The 22,533-nt window shown below is 34.6% G+C and overlaps 1 protein-coding gene across 1 annotated transcript in view; it reads left to right on the top strand.

The window, feature by feature from the left end:
* LOC129928959 (nose resistant to fluoxetine protein 6-like) overlaps nt 1-18,281 on the top strand; it is a 36,401-nt gene extending 18,120 nt beyond the window's left edge. Inside the window, exons 8-15 of the mRNA XM_056045564.1 lie at nt 1,104-1,196; nt 2,895-3,063; nt 3,248-3,327; nt 8,033-8,146; nt 11,910-12,036; nt 12,170-12,356; nt 12,871-13,013; nt 18,016-18,281. Coding sequence (XP_055901539.1) covers nt 1,104-1,196; nt 2,895-3,063; nt 3,248-3,327; nt 8,033-8,146; nt 11,910-12,036; nt 12,170-12,356; nt 12,871-13,013; nt 18,016-18,138 — 1,036 coding nt within the window. The 3' untranslated portion in view covers nt 18,139-18,281. The remainder of the gene's footprint in view (nt 1-1,103; nt 1,197-2,894; nt 3,064-3,247; nt 3,328-8,032; nt 8,147-11,909; nt 12,037-12,169; nt 12,357-12,870; nt 13,014-18,015) is intronic.
* The last annotated feature ends 4,252 nt before the right edge of the window (nt 18,282-22,533 follow it).

Consider the following 22,533-nt stretch of genomic DNA (forward strand, 5'->3'; position numbering starts at 1 on the left):
TCACTGTATTATTTCTGCAGATAGAGTAATCCCACGAAAAAACAAGAGGGGGCGAACAATATGTATTCACCCGTCACCACGGATTGCTGCCTGGTAATGCGGTTTGCGCACTGGACAGTCGTTTGGATTTATCGATAGTCCCAGGTTCAAAGCCTGCCCGCTCCCATCCCATTTCGTCCTGCGGGTAGTTTGGACTAGGAAGTAAACTATCTTCAAATCTGAAGGAGCATCCGATACATTTTACAAACACAATTTTACAAACACTAAATAGTAGAGCCGGACTTAAACATTTTCACTAAGAAGTCATGAAAAGAGAACAAGTAATCTACTATGTATATTCATCCGTCACTGAATAGCAAGGACGGACCAAACCATTGTGAGGCCCTATGAGATACGAATTTTGAAGGCCAAGTTTGAATAGGGAAGCGGATAATTAATGAAATTCAAGAGTTTGTATGAGAATGTTAATTCGTCTATGCATATATTCATTCTGTACTACCAACAGAATCACTTTAGGAGCCTTTTGTGTAGCAAATTCATACAGTATATCATAATAATTCTGTCTCCTGCAAAGATTACGCTCAATAGCAAGAATTACCTAATTTTTCAATCTATCTTTAAGAATTGTTGACCTTAAGTAATTCTTCATTAGGTTGAGGCGCGAGAAGCTTCTTTAACTAGATTACACAATTAGGGGTAATGAATAATGCCGTTTTTTTTATCGTTCTTACGATTGGTGTTTTCCATATTGAATGAACCCCAAAATGACAATTTTGTCTATATATTTCGTATATTGTAAGGACTTTTTAAAATTATTTTTTTTTGCAATTTCGGTAGATTTCCAAGATCTCCTGGTAAATCCTCAGAAGGGCGAATGAAATCTGTTTTAAATTATGAAATGATATAATTTAATAATTTATACACCTTGAATTAGCGCGGCTCCTAAGTAAGTGCGGTTCTTATGAAGGTTGAAATGGCCTAATGCTGACCCTGACGGTCGACTAGCAGTTAATATTTTACATGTACTCAAGACATTAAAAAAAAAACTTAATTCTAATAAAGAGTTTAAAACGAATAACGACAAATATATTTTTTTTTCTTAGCGGTCTACTTGTCACCTACAAGACTCTCAAAGAAATGTCTACAAAACGTTGGAACATCTCATGGGGACGTTTTTATTTCCATAGATTCTGGAGGTTCTGCACCTGTTTGTTTCTTGAATGAAGAAATAGGTTTAAAAATACGACAACACATTTTCCTTAGTCTTTACAAATATTGGAACATATTTGCTCAAGCTTTTAGTAGATTTAATTTTAATCAGCGTGAACGCTATTTGTATATTACTCGTCTCTATTGTCTTCGTTCATTTTCTACCTCATTTTACAGTTTCTCCTTTAAGCTTTTTATGAAACGAATCTTGATAACAGCTCTAATGATTATCCTAAAAACGTAATAGTTTATTCATATCTTTTTTTTTAAATCTATCTAATTGTCCACACTGGTTTGGCCGTTATGATATTTTAAATGTAATAATCTTATAATTGAATGAGGTCTGGGGTCCAAGACATGCTATTTCTTGAACAATACGTCAGTTGTTATTCTCATATGTATTAATAATTAAAGAAATCAATAAAACACGTTCATATTGCCTCTTCCTTTATAGATCTTTAGGCCTAACATTAGAATTGTACAAATACTCGGAACATAATTTTTTCAGGAGGGTGTGAGGGAGAATTAAGTGTCGGGATGAAACATTTCGTTTTTTTTTAATCTCTCATTAAGAGCAAAACCAGGCAGGTAAGAAGGCAGGTTTCAATATTTTTAGAAAAAAACAACAACACCAGAATGAAATTCTATCAAAGACAAATGACAAAGAAGAATGGAGAAAAAGGTTGACAGATTTTGTGTGCTGCCTCAGCGGTCCAGAAGAGCAAAGGATAGGTGAAAGTGAATGTGAAGTAAAATGTGAACCTGGCCTAACTGATGTCTTATTATAAATATCTAATTAATCTAATTGTTTTGTAATGGGTCAATCTCTTATTCAAATCTTCAAGAAAAAAAATGTCCGTTAAAATAAAAGTAAAATAGTACTCGTCTGTGTAGAGCCTTACGTTCATGCGATAATATGAAATACTACTTATTAATTGTTGTTTTAAATTATGTCCAACTTATATGCATACTAAATAGATCTTTCTTCTCAAAATAATGTGTAAATGTTGTAGTTAGTATGAAAGAAATTACTTAACCTAGTAATACAAATGTTATAAAAAAAAAGACACAAAATCTAAAACCATTTGCATAAATATTTAAAGAATATGATAAAGATTATCTCCCCCTGTAAAGAGCATCTAGTGTTTGTTTACTATTAATACTGAATAGTTGTAAAAGTGGTGTATTTTTATGAAAAATCTGTTTTAATAAGGGATTTAAAAATATATTTTTTTATTTCAAAACAGAAAAAAAAAGTACGCATTATAGGATCAGAACTTTGAATGGTGTCAGATTTTCTCTAACTTTTCTAGTTTACGAAATCTCAACGTTACAGACAGACAGACATCTCACACAAAACTAATTGCATCCTTTTCCCTTTCGGGGGCCGCTAAAATCAATTGCTTAAACAAAAAATTGTAAGCTGTACCAAAAAGGACTTCTCTTTTCTTAACCTTTTATGTTACTTGTAAAAATCTTGTAATAATTTAGTATTGAGGATTTTTTTTAACGTAAATAAAATTATTCTGCTCTCTGTTAGCGTTTTGAGTAAGTTGTTTTTAAATTAACAACACACATAAGTTAAAGTTGATGATTTACAAAATTTATATTCCTGTAAATATTTTCCAAAATGTGTTTTCAAGTTGTTCTTTATTTTAACTGATTTTCATTTGATCTCTCACCAGGTTAACACCTCCATACATGTTAAGTTTTCTTTTCTTTTTGGGACTCCAGAGTTTCATGGGGTTCGGCGCCTTGTGGGCCACAGTTCAACCAGCAGACAAACCACTTTGTGAAGAAAGTTGGTGGACCAACTTACTTTACGTTAATAATTTAAATCCTGTTATTCAACAGGTAAACAAAATAATCTCAAGCAACATTCAAACTCTTCATCGTTCACTTTCACGTGTTTGTTTTTGTTACGTATATTTGAGTATTTAGTACATTTGTTAGTTCAGTATTAGTATTTGTAGTTAAATTTTGAAATAGTAAACGTTATTGTTTTATTAAAGAAATGTGTTTTCTCCATCACATTTAGTGCATGCCTTTCACCTGGTATCTGGCTGCTGACATGCAGTTCCATATAATCTCACCACTGATGATAATTCCCTTCTTCTTGTAAGTACACATAAAGTATTAGCATATGGTACTAGAGACAGTAGGGCCTAACATGTATCTCGATCATATGCGAACTAGAACTTTTAAGCTTTTTTTTTTGTTTGTTTGTTTTATTATGTACAAATGTACAATTGTAAGAGTTAACAGCTTTATTCTTTTCTGTTTTTTGGTTTCTTTGTTAAAAAAGAAAACACATGAGTGTGTACTTTTACAAATTAACACTCTTGATGACAAAAACAGTAGCTCATCAATATTGTAAAGTGTTGAAAATCAAACTGTTTCAATTAAAATGTAGTACTTGACTATCTTTCCAAAGTCAATCTTCTAGTTCTTAATGGAATGAAAGAAAAGCTCGAAGAAATTGTCGCGCTCTTGGCAAGATGGCTGCTCCCTGTTTACAGTTATCATAGATGAGTTAAATTTTTCGTTTTGTTGTATTAAAATCTAAACAAATTCCTTAAAAAGCTATTCAACTAATAAACTATTATCTTTAAATTATATATTTAACTTAATTCAGCATTATTTCCACTAATTAATTCAAATTAACAAGTTTAAGTTTAGGACTGTTTTTCTCACTAATACTTACTAATAGTAATAATAGATTTTTCATTTTAGATTTAGTCAGTTTAGTCACATTTAGTGTTAGACCTAGACTTTAGTTAAGGCTTTAGATCTACTAATCATCTACTAATACTACTACTAATAACTAATAGTAATATTCCATATAGTTAGTTATACACGTAAATATATTAAATTTTATAGACATAAACAAATATCTAGACTAGAATTAGTATTAAACTTAGACTAGATTTGAATATTTTAAACTAGATTCAGATTAGATTTGTAAAAACTACAATCAACAACAGTCATCATGAAATTGCTCTGGCTATTTATCCTAATAATTACTAAATACACACTAGCTGAACACAGAATTAGATCTACCTCAGTCAACACTAAACTAAAAAAAGAAACTATAGTCATAATCAATCATCACACTTTAGATCAATGCAACTTCAAAAATAATCTAGCATGCACATCCATAACATTAAAGAAGATTACCCATCACAAATGGAAGTTCTCAATCAGACACATCAGGAATAAATACCTATTACTGTTAATATTAATAGCAGGAGATGTAGAATCGAATCCAGGGCCTAGATCTAAAGATAGATGCAACATCTGCAAAAACGTATGCATCATGAAACAGAAAGCCATTCAATGTGACACCTGCGATGAATGGTTCCATGCATCATGTCTTCATATGAATACACCTGTGTATTATGCCTTAGGCAACAAAGACGCATCATGGCACTGTGTACCGTGTGGGTTACCTCAATTTACCTCAGGACTGTTTGATTTCTTTGATGCGGACAGTTCTAACCCATACAACATCTTAAAAACCATCCCAAACCAAACTCACCAACCACTAGCCAGATCCACTCCTGTTAAGCCTAAATCTACTAAAATTAATACAACAGTCTCACTAAACAAACATACTAAAGAAGCAATACCAAAATACCTAAAAACCTTAGTAATAAATTTTCAAAGCATTACGAACAAAACAGCAGACTTAGAAATTTTATTAGAATGTGAGAACCCAGACATAATTGCAGGAACAGAAACTTGGCTACACCTAGAAATTTATAATGAAAATTTTCAATAGTAATTATGAAATTTTTAGAAAAGATAGGGCTGATAATCAAGGAAGAGTTCTTTTAGATATAAAAAAACAATCTTATAGCAGAAGAAATTACCTTACCTAACTCAAAAAATATAGAATCAACATTTTGTAAAATTAATACCATCTAAACATCCCTAATAATAGGCAGTATTTACAGACTAACCACATTCTAGTTTAGAATACATGCAGAAACTATGTAATCAGTTAACTACACTTAAAGAGACAAATAAAAATGCAGTTTTTTCGATTATGGATAATTTCAACCTACCTGATATAAATTGGAAAAAAACTAACCGTAGATAAACACCAAAACCTTAAAGACATAAATGAGCTTTTTATAGAAACTTTACACAACCTAAGTTTAGATCAAATCATTAAAAACCAAACTAGACACACCTTAGATCTCTTCTTAACCAACAGACCTGGATTAGTAGTTGATTATGATATTATCACTGGTCTATCAGACCATGAGATCATAAAAATACACAGTCAGATAAAAGCAGTAGCCAATACAAAACCCAAAAGAAAAATCTTACTCTGGAATAAATGTAACCTAACACTACTACACCAAGCTGCATTAAACTTTCAACAAACATTCTTATTAGATGACCTCTGGAATTTCATTAAAACCCATCTTAAAAGCATTATAGAAAATCATATACCAACTAAATACACACTAAACAAAATGAATAAATGCTGGTTTAATAATAGACTAAAGAAGCTTTGTAAACAGAATGAAAACCTAAATAGAAAATTTAAAGAAACTAAGACAGAAAGAGTTTACAAAAAGTATATAAAAATTAAACACTTAACCCAAAAAGTAAGCAGACAGCTGCAGAGTGAATACATAAACAATGTAATATCTAAAGTTAACAACAAATACCTATGGTCATACATTAAGTCTAAGAAAATGAAAACAACAGGCGTAGCGCCATTAAAAGATGAACATACCATAATACATAATGATAATGAAACTAAAGCAAACATTCTAAACAAATACTTTGCATCAGCATTCTCAGCCCCAGGAGACAAAGACATATTATTGAATTTGAACCAAGTAGACAACATAGAAGATATAGTTGTACAAGAAAATGGCATCCAAAAACTATTAGCCAACACCAAACCAAATAAAGCGTCTGGACCTGATGGTATTCCAGCTAGATTACTCAAAGAACTAAACAATGAGCTAGCCCCTATGTTCAAAATACTCTTTCAGGCTTCACTTAACCAGGGCAGAGTACTAAAAGACTGGAAAGAAGCTAATGTCATCCCCCCTATTTAAAAAAAGGAGAAAAATTTGACCCAGGAAACTACAGACCAGTATCACTTACTAGCATCACATGTAAAATCCTAAAACACATAATATCTAGCAACATGATAAACCACTTAGACAAACATAATGTCCTCACCCCAAACTAACATGGCTTTAGGAAATATAGATCATGTGAAACACAGCTAATAGGACTAATTGATGATTTTTCAAAAGGTTTAGATAATAGTGAACAAACAGTTTCTATCTTACTAGATTTTTCCAAGGCTTTTGACAAAGTTCACAACCATAGTTTGCTTAAAAAATTAAAATATTTCGGCATTAAAGGTCCATTGCATCAGTGGATTAAAGATTTTTTGATAGGGAGAGAACAAACTGTAATAATAAATGGCTCTAAATCAACATCGATAACAGTAAACTCAGGTGTACCTCAAGGAACTGTCCTAGGTCCACTACTTTTCTTAATTTACATAAATGATTTACCAAATTGCATTACCTCAATAACAAAAGTCAGATTATTTGCAGACGATTGCATAATATATAGAACAATAAAAACAACACAAGACACAGATATTTTACAAAGATAATTAGATGAATTACAGAAATGGGAATCAAATTGGAGCATGTCTTTCCACCCAGAAAAATGTCAGTTGTTAAGAGTAACATAAAAAAATAAAACAAATTAATTCCACTTATCTTATTCCTAAACCAGTAACACAGACTAAAAACGCAAAATACCTAGTTGTTATAATAAATGAAAAACTGTCATGGAATCCACATATTGATGAAACTATAAAAAAATCAAACAAATCATTAGGGTTTATTAAAAGAAATTTCTATAAATCAAATAAGAACATAAAACTAAAATGTTAGGCAATAATAGAATATGCATCCTTCGTTTGGGACCCCTCAACTCAAGATAACATTAAGAAACTGGAACAGACACAAAATAGAGCAGTGAGATTCATAACAAACGAATATACACATTTGACTAGAGTAACACCTTTAGTAAAATCACTAAATTTAGAAAGCCTTCAGGACAGAAGACTCAAAAGTAAAGTAGCAGCTATACATAAAACACTGAACCATAATTTTGAAATACAAAATCAAAATTTAATAAAATACTCTGAAAGACACAAAGATAAAGGCACTTTCCTCGTCCCATATACTAGGACAAATTTGTACAAATACTCCTTCTTCCCTAGTGCTATTAGAGCATGGAATGGGTTGCCTAAGCTAGCCAGGAAAACCAGTGACTTGGCAAAATTTAAGGCATTGGTTAACATGCATGACTAAATCCATAACGCGTAGGACGTAAGCATCTTCTTTTTTGAAGTAACGTCTGTATATAAGAAGATAAGAAGAAATGTGGAAAGAAATTTTAAAGAGTGATCTTTAACATATTTCTGTTTACAAATTACATTGGCGTAATATTATTATTTTTTTTAATTGACAATTAATTGGGGTTCCGGGGTAATTCTAAATTGGTACGCCCACATTCCCTATTCTAGCTACGCCACTGTTTATTCGATAAGGCTTTTACTGTGCTTTCAATATTTTATTTAGTTATTGAGCTTTTTAAATAAAAGATTCTTTTAGGTTTATGTTAGACCTTATAAACCTCTATTAACAGTCCTGTCATAAATCTCCTACATTTTATTAACGTTAGCACATCCTATTCTAAATATTGTAAATTGTATTGTATAATATTTTACCGTAAATCTCATTGGGTTATAAACATTTCTTTTCTTAAGCCACGTATATGCTGGAGTCATTACTTGTTGTATCTTTCTGCTGGCTCAGTGGCTCATCACGGCTTATTTATCGATACAAAACGACTGGTATACTACAAATTTGTTACAAAACATGTAAGTAATTAAATGTGGTTAATTTTTTTTTTGGTTAGTCAGTAAAATCACAGAACTCTATTTAATTACTTTTTATTTTATTATATATAATGAAGTATAAATTGCGTTATAAATCACAGAACAGATGACCGGTCATTTCATCCCCAAACACTTCATCCCCGGTCTTTTCATCCCCAATTAAATATTTTTTTCTTATTCATTGTTTAATTGTGCTGAAAAGGATTTGATTTTATGCCTTATTTAATATAATATATTAATATGATTATGCTTTTTGATTTTTTTTCAAGCTATTAATGCGTTTATAGTGTTTCCCTTCCACTTTACATTCTTGATGAGAAATAAAAAAATATATTGTAAATATTTGAAGGTACTTAGCTCAAGCGCTTGTATTGAATGTGGGGGGTGTAATATTATGATATTATCCTGCGCATGACGTAATGATCAAACGCCAAGGTGTGGTGGAAGTAAAGGAAATATTTTGAAAGATGAGAACGATTAGAATAATTATGACCATGCCGCTGATAAGCTTATCACCCAAGGCCAATGTGTGGTGGAAGTTGTGGAAATCATTTTAGAGATAGAACGATTAGAATACTACATGCCACTGATAACTCCTGACGACCATCTTTCACTTAATTTTATTTTTCTAACTCTCTTTCTTGAAAATGGGCGCGTCATTTGAAGCCTTGACTTCATCCATCCATAGGATATCATGTCGGCTATAAAAGTTTTGCTTTAATTTCTTTTAAACATTAACGTTGTAAAGTGTGTTATAGGCAAAGTGAATTACAAACATTGTTCAGTAATATGAATCGATGGATCGTCTTCTATACTTACAATAGCTTATATATCTTATTATTGTCGGAGGATGTGTGACAAGTCAAAAGCTCGCTGTCAGAGTCACTCAAATTTATCACAGCATTAATTATTATTATTCATTATTTATTTATTTTATTTTAATTATTTCCCCGTCATATCCCCAATTTCTTCACCCGCCCCACCGTTTCCTCTCCAGGCTAGACTTAGTTGACCACATTGGAGATAGCTAGGCCGCGCCTTTCGACTTATCTTCCCTTGACCGGGGTAAAGATAGACACATTTTCTTTGATCGTACCGACCGGATGTCTGACGGGCACAGATGACACCACCTTGGGTGGAATGCAAGTCACTCCTCCCCCCCCCTTTTCTCCCACGTCTCTCTTTGATCTAGGAGATTAAAAAGCCTCTCGACGATCCAAGGTGCGTCTCTTGTCGGACTTCACCCACGTGAAAGATAAATCTTAAGCCTAGGACATTTCCTGTTTCCGCCCGCATTTTTCAGGCCTATATAAAATAGATCCAAATCAAATCAGACCCTCTTATTTCTCATTCTCGTTGAACAGTCGAGTCTGTACTATATTACTTATTCTTACTCCTAGAGGAATACCTGGTGCCCCCTCAGGTGTCTGCCTATTTGCTGTTTAGTGTCTACTCGACACTACTCAACTATTTATTTGCTATCGAGAATCACCTATTGCTTATGTGCTGAGTGCTATTCAGCACTGCACTTTCCTACTGAGATCTGCCTATTTGTTTGATATCGAGAATCACCTACTACCTTTGTGCTTAGTGCTATTTCAGCACTGCATTTGCCTATTTGCTGTTCAGTATCTACTCGACACTACTCAATTCTACTACTTGGCGCTATCGGCCTTGCCCGCCTATCCGACAGCCCACCTGTCAATTGATTAGGTGCGACGTCCCTTTAGACTCAGATTTGTGCGAGACGTCATAGCTGCGCCAAATCCTCTGCAACTCACTGGACATATCCTGTCAACTACGCTGCCCACGGAGGATCAGCTCTGCCCACGGTTGCCGGCCACCCACCCTACTGTGCCCACTACAGATATCAGAACTTTGGATTGAGACTCCACAAGAACTGAATCACCGGCGTCCGTCTATCCGCTAGAGCGCCACCTCCAGCTGCAGAACCTCAAGCCAGGACACAGCCAGCTGCGACATCAACAGGACAACCAGCTAAGTCAGAAGACAAAGTGACATACTCTCTTATTAAGTGCAAGAGTGATGATTAAATCAATTATTGTTTAGAGATAGATGCAAACCCTCCCCCTTTTTATTCTTACATGTAAATATTTATGTAAATACATATTTTTCATTTTTACTTTGTATCTTTCTTCCATTGCTTGTCTCGTTGCGTGCCTGCTCCCGATTTATATGCTGACGTGTTGTTGTGTGATAGCTTTAAAAATAATCATCCCTTAGACATTAAACGCGCCAAACACACGTCACATTCCCCAACCTGTCACAGGATGTATAAAAATAATTTTACATGATCTCTATATCTATAAATGTTACATTTTTTTTTAGTTTCTAGTATCATTTAATTTTATGTAATGTGTTACACTACATTTTTTTTTAGTTTCTAGTATCATTTAATTTTATCTAATGTGTTACACTTTTTGTCATGTAATAAGAAGAAACATATTAAATACCTGTATTGCTTATTTCAAGATTTCTACGATTACTCTTTGTTAGATAAAATAATCAGAAGATAAAAAAAAATAGGGGATGAATGACCAGGGGTTGAAATGACCGGGGATGAAATGAGATGAAGTGACAGGGGATGAAATGACTGGGGATGAAGTGACTGGGGGATGAAGTGACCGGGGATGAAATGACCCTGAACCTACAGAACCTATCCTGCGCTTCACTGACTTAACGCTTATGGGGATGCCATATTTCTCCCTCAAAAGTTACTGTTTGCGAACGCTTTTAGTACAAAGACCAAAGGTTTGTAAGTCACTCTCCATTGTTTTTAGACAATCGACATGCTTCACTACATTCAAGAAGAACACAAGAGCCTATTTGTTCAAGACTTAATCATTCATTTTAGCTTGTTTGCTTGTAATATTATCCCACCGGCCTAGTCTAAGCCATGTTTGTTAACAGCGCTCTATAAATTAATTTTATTAAATCTTTATAAAATGACCATTTGTGTTTTCAACGTGTTTAAATTAAATACAGTTTATGTCATAGCCTCCTGTCATGCCAAGTATCGCTGGCAAAACATGCACATTATAATTTCACGACTAGTCTTAATGCCATATCTTCTATTGTGTCTCATAATCAAATTTTAATGTTAATTACTAAATGTCAATGTTATTGTCTCAATGTCATATCCCTTAATGTGTGTCATTGTCAACTTTCAATTTATTGTCTTATTGCCATATCTTCTATTGTGTCTCATAATCAAATTCTAATGTTAATTACTAAATGTCAATGTTATTGTCTCATTGTCAACTTTTAATTTATTGTCTTAATGTCATATTTTCTATTGTGTCTCATTGTCAACTTTCAATTTATTGTCTCAATGTCATATCCCCTAATGTGTCTCATTGTCAACTTCCAATTTATCGTCTTAATGTCATATCTTCTATTGTGTCTCATTGTCAACTTTCAATTTATTGTCTTAATGTCATATATTCTATTGTGTCTCATCTAATAAATGTGAGTCTTCTGATATGTCTTCTGTTTCAGTTTTCTGTTACGCACATCATCACATTACTTTGTCATGTCTCGTTGTTATGACTTTGTCATGTCTCGTTGTTATGACTTTGTCTTGTCTCGTTGTTATGACTTTGTCTTGTCTCGTTGTTATGACTTTGTCATGTCTGCGTGTTGCCTCAGCAACAATGACATGTTTTCCTGAGTTGTCTCACTACCAGACCAAAGACAAGTAATTATCATTACTGTTTATTCATAGGAATAGTCCACTTGACTACGTGACCTACTATTATATGGCACCTTATTGCCGACTAGGACCATTCGTAACTGGAGTAGTAGCGGGTTATATTCTTTCCTCAAATAATGGACGCGTTTCTATGAACAAGGTATAACAAATAGTTTGTACATCAAAAATATCAAAACTAATACAAATATAGATATATAATAGATGTCTGTTTTTTTGTTGTTGTTTTTTAAGTCTGTATACAGTTCATTCAGATCAATTATATTATTTTACAGCTAACTCTAGTTTTCGGATGGTTATTCTGTTGTGTATTCAGTGTAGCAGTTGTTTATTTCGGAAGCAACTTGAAAGAAGAGAACCTGATTAGTGTCTATCCTGCTGCAATCCACAACGCTGTCTCTAGGTCTGCCTGGGGCTTGTGTGTGTGCTGGATTATAGTAGCCTGTTCTTCTGGATATGGAGGTATGCATAATGCAATGTACCTCAAAAGTATCATTTAAATGTAAAATATAACCGATTCATCTATTGAATGTAATCAGAGCAACAACAATGTGAACCATGTTATATGATGACCAATTTACGTCCTTCGGGACATATCAAACGCTTGACGCCATACGAATCCAGTTCTTGGTCCACAAAACTTATTAAAGCTTTATAGACTTCCTTTTGTAGACTTTACATTTTTGTCCACTACCTGTGACACGCGTATTTAAAAGTAGTACTACTTAATTACACGGAAGGCTTCAATACCCTAAAAATGTGTAAATAGATACTCCAGATTTATATTATTTTCTGTTACATTTATATTTTATTTTTAGTTTTATATCTTTCTAACGTAGTCCATAGAAGGGCTTCAATTTTTTGATGAAATTATTTTATCTTTTTTTTTCTTTCATTCTATATTTATTTCTTAATGCTATTTTATAGTAAATATTGAACTAAACAAATACATATTTCAAAAATGTTTATACCTCAGGTCCATTGAATTCCTTGCTTTCCTGGTCGCCTTTTACTGTGTTGAGTCGTTTGTCGTACATGGTCTATCTTCTACATTCCAATATTGTATTCATTTTCTTCGGTAACTTGGACAACGTCTTAACATTTAGCAGCTTGTTATTTGTAAGTATAAATATTCGTTTTAAGTACATCCATGCCAATCACAAATACTTTAATTAACCCATTTTGCCAGAAAGCCTCTCTGTGGAAAATTGCCTGATACCAAACCACTGCTTAGTTTAGCCATAACCAAATTGTCTGACCTAAACACTTTATTTAAGATATAAATACGATAAAAGAGCCTAATGTCAGAAGTTAAGAGTAGGACTTCAATATCAAAATAAAACAATTTTAATTTACATGCAATGTTTTTAATTTTTTTTTTATTAATTAGCTTTTTTTTTTATCCTCTTCTAGAAATGAAAAGCAGCTTCTTCATGTCATACTACGTGTAGTTACATTGTGACATAGGACTTGGTTCAGTTCATGTGAACACATTCTTTGTGGTTTTAGTTTCGACAAACTTACAAATCATTTCGACAAAAATGATATTGCTGTTTTATCTGTAAAATATAATTAATGATGGCATTTTAGTTCTCTACTCTTTAATCAGCCATAAACCTTGGTGAGGATTATTGTTTAAAACTCACACACAAATAAATGCAAAACAATAGTCAACTTTTGTATTTTATATAAAAAAATAGGGTTGTTATAGATTATATTGATTTAAGTAATATATTTTAACAAAGCTATGAAAGACAACTCATGTTACAAAACTAAAAATTAAAGTAGCATATACAAGAAGAAACCATAATTTTTAAATACAAAAACTAAACCTAACTAATATTCAGAAAGACACAAAATAATGCACATACCATGTTTTAAATGCAAAAACAATTTTGTACAAATTTTTCTTCTTCCCTACTGCTTTTAGAGTATGGAAAAAGGTTGCCTAATTTAGCCAGGATTACTAAAGCCGTTGTGCTCCTTCCCTCTCTATAGATGGTTCTTTTGACGGTGTTACCAAAAAAGAGGCATGAGAGAAGTTAAGTTAGAAAACATTGATGTAACGCAGAGAAAAAATAGAGAAAAAATAGGGGTGACAATAAGCTTTTTAAAAATGCTTAGTAGAAATTAACTTTAACGCTCAGCCGCGAAATTGTAAACCACCCAACTTATTCGCAGCTCATTAAAGATATAGAGTCCTTATTTCTGCGATTTGTAAAGAATAAGTGAAAAAGTCAGTCTAAAAAATATGCAACCTTTTCCTCTTTGTTATCTCGAAAACACATACATTCTTTCTATAACATAAATAGAATCTATGTAACCACAACGCAACAAAACGATAATGGAAAGATACAGCAATCTTGAGATTAATTACCAATAATTATTTGATTAATTGTTGTTTTTTTTTCATATTTTTTTAACTACAATAAATACAATAAAGAATATATAACGTATACACGTGATGGGAGAATGCGTGTGGAGGTTGCAGCAGATATAATTATTTAAGGAGACTAAATCCTACACATTTAGCAATATCTGTAAATACTGTAAATGACTTTTTTCTTGTTAGTATCAGACAAAATAATTAATTACTTGTAATTATTTGAATAATTGCTAATTTTTTTTATTGATTTATGTTTTTCCTACCCAATGGATTATTGTGCAATGTTTAAACTTAATCAGAGAAAGGGTGACGGGAACTATAGTGTATGGGCAGATTGAGTTGATTATAAGCTTTGTATAAACATTATGATTGAATGTAACTTTCCTTGAGTGTATAGGTTGTTTGTGTCGTGTATTTTAACCATAACTTTTAATAATGTCACGTTGTTATGTGAATTAGTGAAGTAGTATCTGAGTTGTCTCGTTAGAGATTAGCTTTGTGTTCAGCGTGAGCATAACTCAGCTTTTAGGTAGGTGGTGGTGAGGTAATAAAGCCTTATAGCTTCAAAAGTGAAAGAGTAGCCCCCTAAGCTGTAGTCTAGATTGCTGCTAGTTTGCTAGTGGATAGGTTTATTCGTTCTGGACTGATTGACTGAGAACTGCTTGTTAGTTAAGACGGAGAATTCCAGCTTCCGTAGCCTTAGCGTGCGGAAGCAGAAAGCCTGAGAACGAGAGCAAACATGGCTCCTAGTGAGCTACCTTGTATGCTCTAGCGAGTGTACCTGCACGTGCTAACCAATCCTAAAACCACTGCTTCGTTCCTTCACCCGGGGCCGTGCGGTTGGTAATGGTCCCCTTACGGGTGTGGTGGCACATTATAAGCTAATGAAGGGCCCCCCGTGGGCTCGGCTTCCGGCCTCGCACGGGACTGAAAAACCCTTGTCGCTAGCTCATGGGACCGTGTCCTACGACAAGACGGATGTGATTAAATGATCATCTAGTCGCAGGGGGGACTCCAGACGGAGGGGTTGGTGTAGAGCCGATTCCTCATCCTAGCCAAGGGATAAATCTTTTCCCGAGTCACATGGTTCCTAAAAGAGATGCGGTTATCTTGAATCCTACGTGGACATCCATACGGTTAGTTAAGAAATACAATTACGATATCCCTTAAGTAGAAGGTGTACTATAAGATTTCAAACGAAACAGAAATAATTATCTTTCCTTGTTACTTAGTGAGTGCTGCCCCTTCAAACGAATCAAAATACATATCAACAACTTTTCAAAACTCATATTAGTATAAAACCAAACGTAATGTGAAGGTAGCGTTCGTTACAAGGGGCGCAATCGTGAAAGAAACAAAACAAAGTGGACTATTTTATAGGGTTGTGTCACTTGGAATTTCGACTGTTTGACCTAGATGCTTTTTAAGGAAAGGTGACCTAACTCAAAGGTTTGGGGGAGGGGGGAAGAACCTGCGTCTCCCCCAATTAAATCAAAATGCTTATTAAATACTTTTCAAAATACATACTAATTTCTTTTCAAAATACTGTTACGTATTTCTGAATCCTCTGGCTAGATGTATTAGTTGGCACACAAATAAAAACACTGTAAAGAACTTGACGACTAAACTTTCAGCTTCATATAACTTTATTGACTATTAACTCTAACAATTTGTTACTGTAACATGTAGCGTAGAAGACTGTACAATATCTGTCAGTTTACAGTTAGCTATACTTCGTTGCAATTCATCTCTTCACTTCGTTGCTATTCATCTCTTCTCAACTTGCATCGAGCCGTATTCCACATAACAGACCAACGACACACTTCCCAGTGTCGCTCCAGGTCTCCCAAAGCTGAACCAAGTCGTACTCAAGGCTACCGAATCAGAGCCGCACACGTCTTACATCGACTGTATCGACTGTAACGGCTCAAGTCCACTGTAGTTCGCTGTATAGACTTTAACGACAGTAGTCCACTCCAGTTAACTCTACCCTAGTTAACTTGCATCGAGTCGTACACATTTCTTCACTAGAGCCGCACACGTCTTACATCGTCTGTATCGACTGTAACGGCTAACTCACGACTCCATACGACTGACTTTCACATTAACTTTCAGGCTTATATAGTGTCCCTAATCGCTTCTCTAAAGTTGCACAAACACTCCTAGTATCCACTGGAATAACTTGTCAGGAAACGTCACATCCTGTCTTTATTTATACATGTAGATTCCAGAAAACACTCGCTGCAGTGTCATCAAGTCGGGGTCACACGTAACGACCTTTATCTGTCACTATTCATTAGTAACTGTCCCCCTACTTAGATCTGTTCGTCTCCTGGAACGACACGTGAGGACACGTCACATCCTGTCTCTGTTTATACATGTACATTCCAGGGAACACCCGCTGCTGTGTTATCTCGTCGGGGTCACACGTTAACCTCTTCCTGTCACTGGTCATTTGTAACAATACATATAAGAACCATATTGTGACGTCTCATTTGTGTTAAATTCAAACCAAGGACGTACGTTAGGAAGGAAACAGAGTGGGCGATATTAAAGAATTGTGTCCCTTGGGATTCTGTGCACTGTTATTAACAGAAGAATGATAAGAGACAGAGGTGGGTGAGAAGTGACAAGATTGTGAGAAAGAGAGAGAATGAGTGAGTGATTGAGTAAGTGAGAGAAAAAGAGAAAGAGAGAGAGAGACATACATGTAAAAAGACTGTTTCTTAAAGAATATCCAGTAGATACATAGAATAGAACTGTCTGTCTTAAACATTTCTCTGACTTTTGCTTGATTATATTACCTTACAATGACATACCCGTCAATGTTGTGTTCCCATCGATTTCTCTGCCCTTTTCTTCTCTTTTCGTATAATGTTCGTATAATGTTTCCTTAAGAAAGATCTTCACAGTCTGTGATATCACGACAATTAAGAAAGTACAATATAATTAAAAAACTAATTTATCCAGAACCTTTGCAAGCAAGCCACTAGGGCATTGTACTTTAATAATACGATTAGGGAAATTTAAATATATATATATATATATATAGTGTAATATTTCAATACATAATTTCAATAACACTGTCCAGAATCGCACAGTCAACAGCAGCACTTACAAAGCTCAAAACAATTTGGAAACACAAAGGAAACTTTAGACTAACGCCAAATTCTGATATGTTTGCAAATCTTGGACGCTACCTGCAGAACTCCAGAAGGAGATTCCATCAATGTAGAAACTGAAGAAAAAGACCAAGAAGAATATAAAATCATTAACAATTATATATTATGTGAACATATCTAGATGGTATTAAAACACACATATACTAGTATAGTAAAGCCCATTTAAAGTAAAGCAAAGTAAATAATTCCTTTCAGACCTTGCGACCTAGAAATCAGATGTTTAAATACAATTAGACGTATATACAACAACAAAATTTTCAAAGATACTTTTAGGTACAATTAAAAAAAACTGTGCCTAAAAGTATCTTTGAAAATTTTACTTTTTGCGCGGCTTTTTTTTTAATTTATCATGTACATAAATCTAATATTCATTATTTGTTAATATCAAAATCATTACTTTTAAAATTTCTATCAAGGAGATATTGTCTTTTTTTTTTTAAATATTTATAATGACGTCATAGTCTCTATTGTCATCTCATTGTCAAAAGATACACACTCACACACAAAAAAGAATTAGTTTTAAAATAAGCTTTCTTTTTTTGTTTAATTTCAGTGGATGATTTCTTCCTGCCTCTTGATGGTCACTTGCATTGTTTCTTTTATTTTTGTACTTGCGATTGAATCTCCAATGTCTGAAGTAGAGACTATACTGTTTAAGAACCAGAGAAAAGATTGATTCAATAACATATATATTTCATTATCTCTGTCATCGTATATTTATGTGATGTATACACGATTTATATGTATATGCAAAAGAGAGAGAGAGAGAGAGACAAAAAGATTGACAATCTAAGAAGGTTAAAATTTTATTTACCATAATAAAACACATTTATAATAATGTTTTAAAATGTATACTATTTTATTTTTCTTGCACATGTTTCTGTGTTGGTGTTGCATGTTTCAAGTTATCCAGGTTATTTAAAGTCGTCCCTTTTTTAGTCTTAACGTGAGTATAGTGTGACAGGTTGGGGAAGGTGACGTGTGTTGGCGCGTTTAGTGTCTAGGGGATGATTATTTTTAAAGCTATCCCGTCAGCATATAAATCGGGAGCATGCACGCAACGAGACGAGCAATGAAAGATAGATACAAAGTTAAAATAAAAGAATATTTATTTACATAAATATTTACATAGAAGATTAAAAAAGGGGAGGGTTTGCATTTATCTCTAAGCAATACTATGTTTAATCATCACTCTTGCACTTAATATGAGAGTATGTCACTTTGTCTTCTAAACTTAGCTGGTTGTCCTGTTGATGTCGCAGCTGGCTGTGTCCTAGCTTAAGGTTCCGCAGCTGAAGGTGGCGCTCTAGCGGATAGAGGGACGCGGTGATTCAGTTCTTGTGGAGTCTCAATCCAAAGTTCTGATATCTGTAGTGGGCACAGTAGGGCTTGCGGCCGGCTACCGTAGGCACAAGGTTACTGCGGGCAGAGCTGATCTGCCGTGGGTAGCGTAGTTAACAGGATATGTCCAGTGAGTTGCAGAGGGTTTGGCGTAGCTATGACGTCTCGCACAGATCCAGGTCTATAGGAACGTCGCACCTAATAATTTGACAGGTGGGCTGTCGAATAGGCGGGCAAGGCCAATAGCACCAAGTAGTAGAGTTGAGTAGATTCACGTAGGCGGGAGATGATACTCAATAGCAAGTAGACAAATGATCCGATAAATAGGCAAGTGCAGTGCTGAATAGCACTAAGCACATAGGCAGTTGGTTATTCTCGATAGCAAATATTTGAATAGTGTCGAGTAGAAACAGCAAGTAGGCAGACACCTGAGGAAGGCTGCGGATAAATAAAGACAAATTAGGACATGTCTCTCATGTATCTTATCGATGCCCTCGACTGAGGTGCATTCGTCAGATTGGTGAAATTGCTTTAAAGCACAATGGGGAGATAATGACAAATAAGACTTGGAAAATAGATGGCTGATTATAGCAATATAAAAATGTATATAAAACGGGGAAAGATCTCAAATAAACAACACAGGTAGATAGAGAAAGAGGGGGAGGGTGAAATGGGCGGTGGTCAGCGACCAAGACTGTTTGTTTACATACGACCGTCGGAAAAGAACAATGGAGCGCGCTTAAATGGAGAGGGTGTCCGTTCAAGCGGCGCAACTCTCGCTAGAGTAAAATTAGTGAAGGGGAGATAATTTATATCTCCTTTCTAAACGCCGTATTAGTGCGCTAGCAAAATTATCATGGCAATCAGCCGAGATAAAGGAAATAAAATAAGATGTACAAATATATACATGTTGCATCAACGATCAATTGAGCACCGTAGCACTAAAGATTAATGCAATACATAAATATATACACATAGGACATGTTTATGTTTTCTACTTATGCCAGTGAGAAATACTCAATGCACTAATTAAATATAAATAAACTAAGCAAAATACACATGATAATATCCAATGGAAATAGCACAAAAGTAATTAAGATGTAACTTGTGATTAAGTTCGGCTTACCACCAGGTATTCCTCTAGGAGAAAGATTAAATGAAGCGGTAAAGACTCGATAGCTCATCTCGAATGAGAAAATGAGAGAGTCTGGCTTGATTTAATTTACTTTATATAAAGGCCTGGAAAATTTGGGCGGAAAAAGGGAATGTCCTAGGCTAATAAATGTCTTACACGTGGGTGAAGTCCGACAAGAGTCGAACCTTTGAGGGTCTCGCGGCGTGTTGACCAGAGTAATCTCTTTGATCATAGAGAGACGTGGAAAAAGGTGCGGGGGAAGAAAGATTGGTTTGCATTTTACCCAATGTGGTGTGAACCGCGACCGTCATTCAGAAATCCGGTGGGTAAGATCAAAGAGACTGTGTTTATCTTTCCCCGATCAAGATGAGATAAGTCGAAAGACGCGGCCTAGCTATCTCCAATGTGGTCAACTAAGTCTAGCCTGTAGTGGAAAAGGTGGTGCGGGTGAAGAATTTGGGGGTAAGATGGGGAAATAATTAAAATAAAAATAAATAAATAAAGATAAATAATAATTAATGCTGTGATAAATTTCAGTGACTCTGACAGCAAGCTTTTGACTTGTCACATATAGATAATAAAACGTCAATCCTAACAGCATTAATAACATAGATCCACAAGCGGATCCAGAAATTTGGAGTGGGAGGGGCGATTTTTTTCCAAACCCTAACCCTAACGCCCAGTAAACCCTAACCCTATGCATAAACGTGTGTACAGAACACACATACACACACACACACACATAAATATATATATGTATATGCATGTATATATATGCATATATATATATATATGTGAATTTTAAAAAGCAGCATTTCTCAACCTTCGGCGACGCTATAAGGTTCCCTAGTGGGGTTTGGGGCAAAGCTTCGACAAAAGCGTTTATCTTGCATTCTTCACTAAAGAAAGCTTATTATGCATCAATGAAGTTCCGGGCGAAGCCCCGACGCCAAAAGGGTTTTCTTGCATTCTTCACTGCAGAAACGCATTCTCCTAACATCTACAACTAATCATTCATTAATGAAGTTCGGGGCAAAGCCTCGACGCCAAAAGCGTTTTCTTGCATTCTTCACTGCAGAAACGCATTCTCCTGACATCTATAGCTCATCAATCATTAATGAAGTTCGAGGCGAAGCCCCGACGACAAAAGCATTTTCTTCTATTCTTCACTACAGAAACGCATTCTCCTGACATCTACAGCTTATTATTCATCAATGAAGTTCAGGGCGAAGCCCCGACGACAAAAAGATTTGCTTGCATTCTTCACTGCAGAAACGCATTTTCCTGACATCTACAGCTCATTATAAATCAATGGAGTTCGGGGCGAAGCCCGAAAGGACAAAAGCGTTTTCTTGCATTTTTCACTGCAGAAACGCATTTTCCTGACATCTACAGCTCATTATTCATCAATGGAGTTCGGGGCGAAGCCCGAAAGGACTAAAGCGTTTTCTTGCATTCTTCACTGCAGAAACGCATTTTCCTGACATCTACAGCTCATCATTCATCAATGGAGTTCGGGGCGAAGCCCGAAAGGACAAAAGCGTTTTCTTGCATTTTTCACTGCAGAAACGCATTTTCCTGACATCTACAGCTCATTATTCATCAATGGAGTTTGGGGCGAAGCCCCGACGCCAAAAGCGTTTTCTGGCATTTTTCACTGCAGAAACGCATTCTCCTGACCTAAAGCTCATTATTTATACTATTGAAAAAAAAAAGACCATTTGAATAATATTGTACTTGAAAGATATTCTAATATGAATTTATAGGCCCTTACTACATTGCAAATAAAACCGATTTGTTCCTTGAAAAGATAAGATACCCCACATATTATGAAGGCCAGGAATGAAAGGCCAGGACTTGGAGTGTTTGTCATAGGCTATTTGAGAATCGACGCCGAAAAAAAATTATTCGATAAATAATATTCAATAACATTGTAGTATACGTTGTGAGTTATAGTCCCAAATTTATTTAATTAGAAAAATATCCGATTGAGTAAAGGTTGGGAAAAGGCAACTATAAATGTATTTTTCTCGGTTTAGAACTCATCTCAATCATGATTCTTATACTGAAAAATTTCGTTTGAATTCTAACTTTTCCAATGCAAAGTCTTTCTTAAAATAATTATGAAAAATTCATGTGAAATTACATAAACTCTGGAAATGGGAGGGGCGGTAGAATGAAAACGATTAATCCTCGCTCCTTTAATAATTTCTGCTAAAGATTGCATTTGGCATTAAAGAAAAAAAAAGTAGGGCGACTCGATATAAGAATTTAATTTATAGTATATATAAATTAAATTAGTGGCATATTTTTTACATTTTGTAATTTCTAAACTATAATACTAAAAGAAAAAGTATTGGTTTGTCCGATGGGGGAAATGCAATTGCATATATCGCCCTTCCCACCCGGTGCAACCTTTTTTCATTTAAATTTACTAATGATAAAATTTGAGATTAGAGTATGTTACGACATAATATACAATGGGTTCACATATCAATACGTAGTTTAGATTATATAGATATTCAACTAATTTCGTTCACAAACTATGATTCTCCATAAAAATAGGACCGCCCCCCCAACTCAAATGCTTTAGGT

Source organism: Biomphalaria glabrata, chromosome 11, assembly GCF_947242115.1.
Source record: "Biomphalaria glabrata chromosome 11, xgBioGlab47.1, whole genome shotgun sequence".
In the NCBI taxonomy this organism is placed as follows: domain Eukaryota; kingdom Metazoa; phylum Mollusca; class Gastropoda; family Planorbidae; genus Biomphalaria; species Biomphalaria glabrata.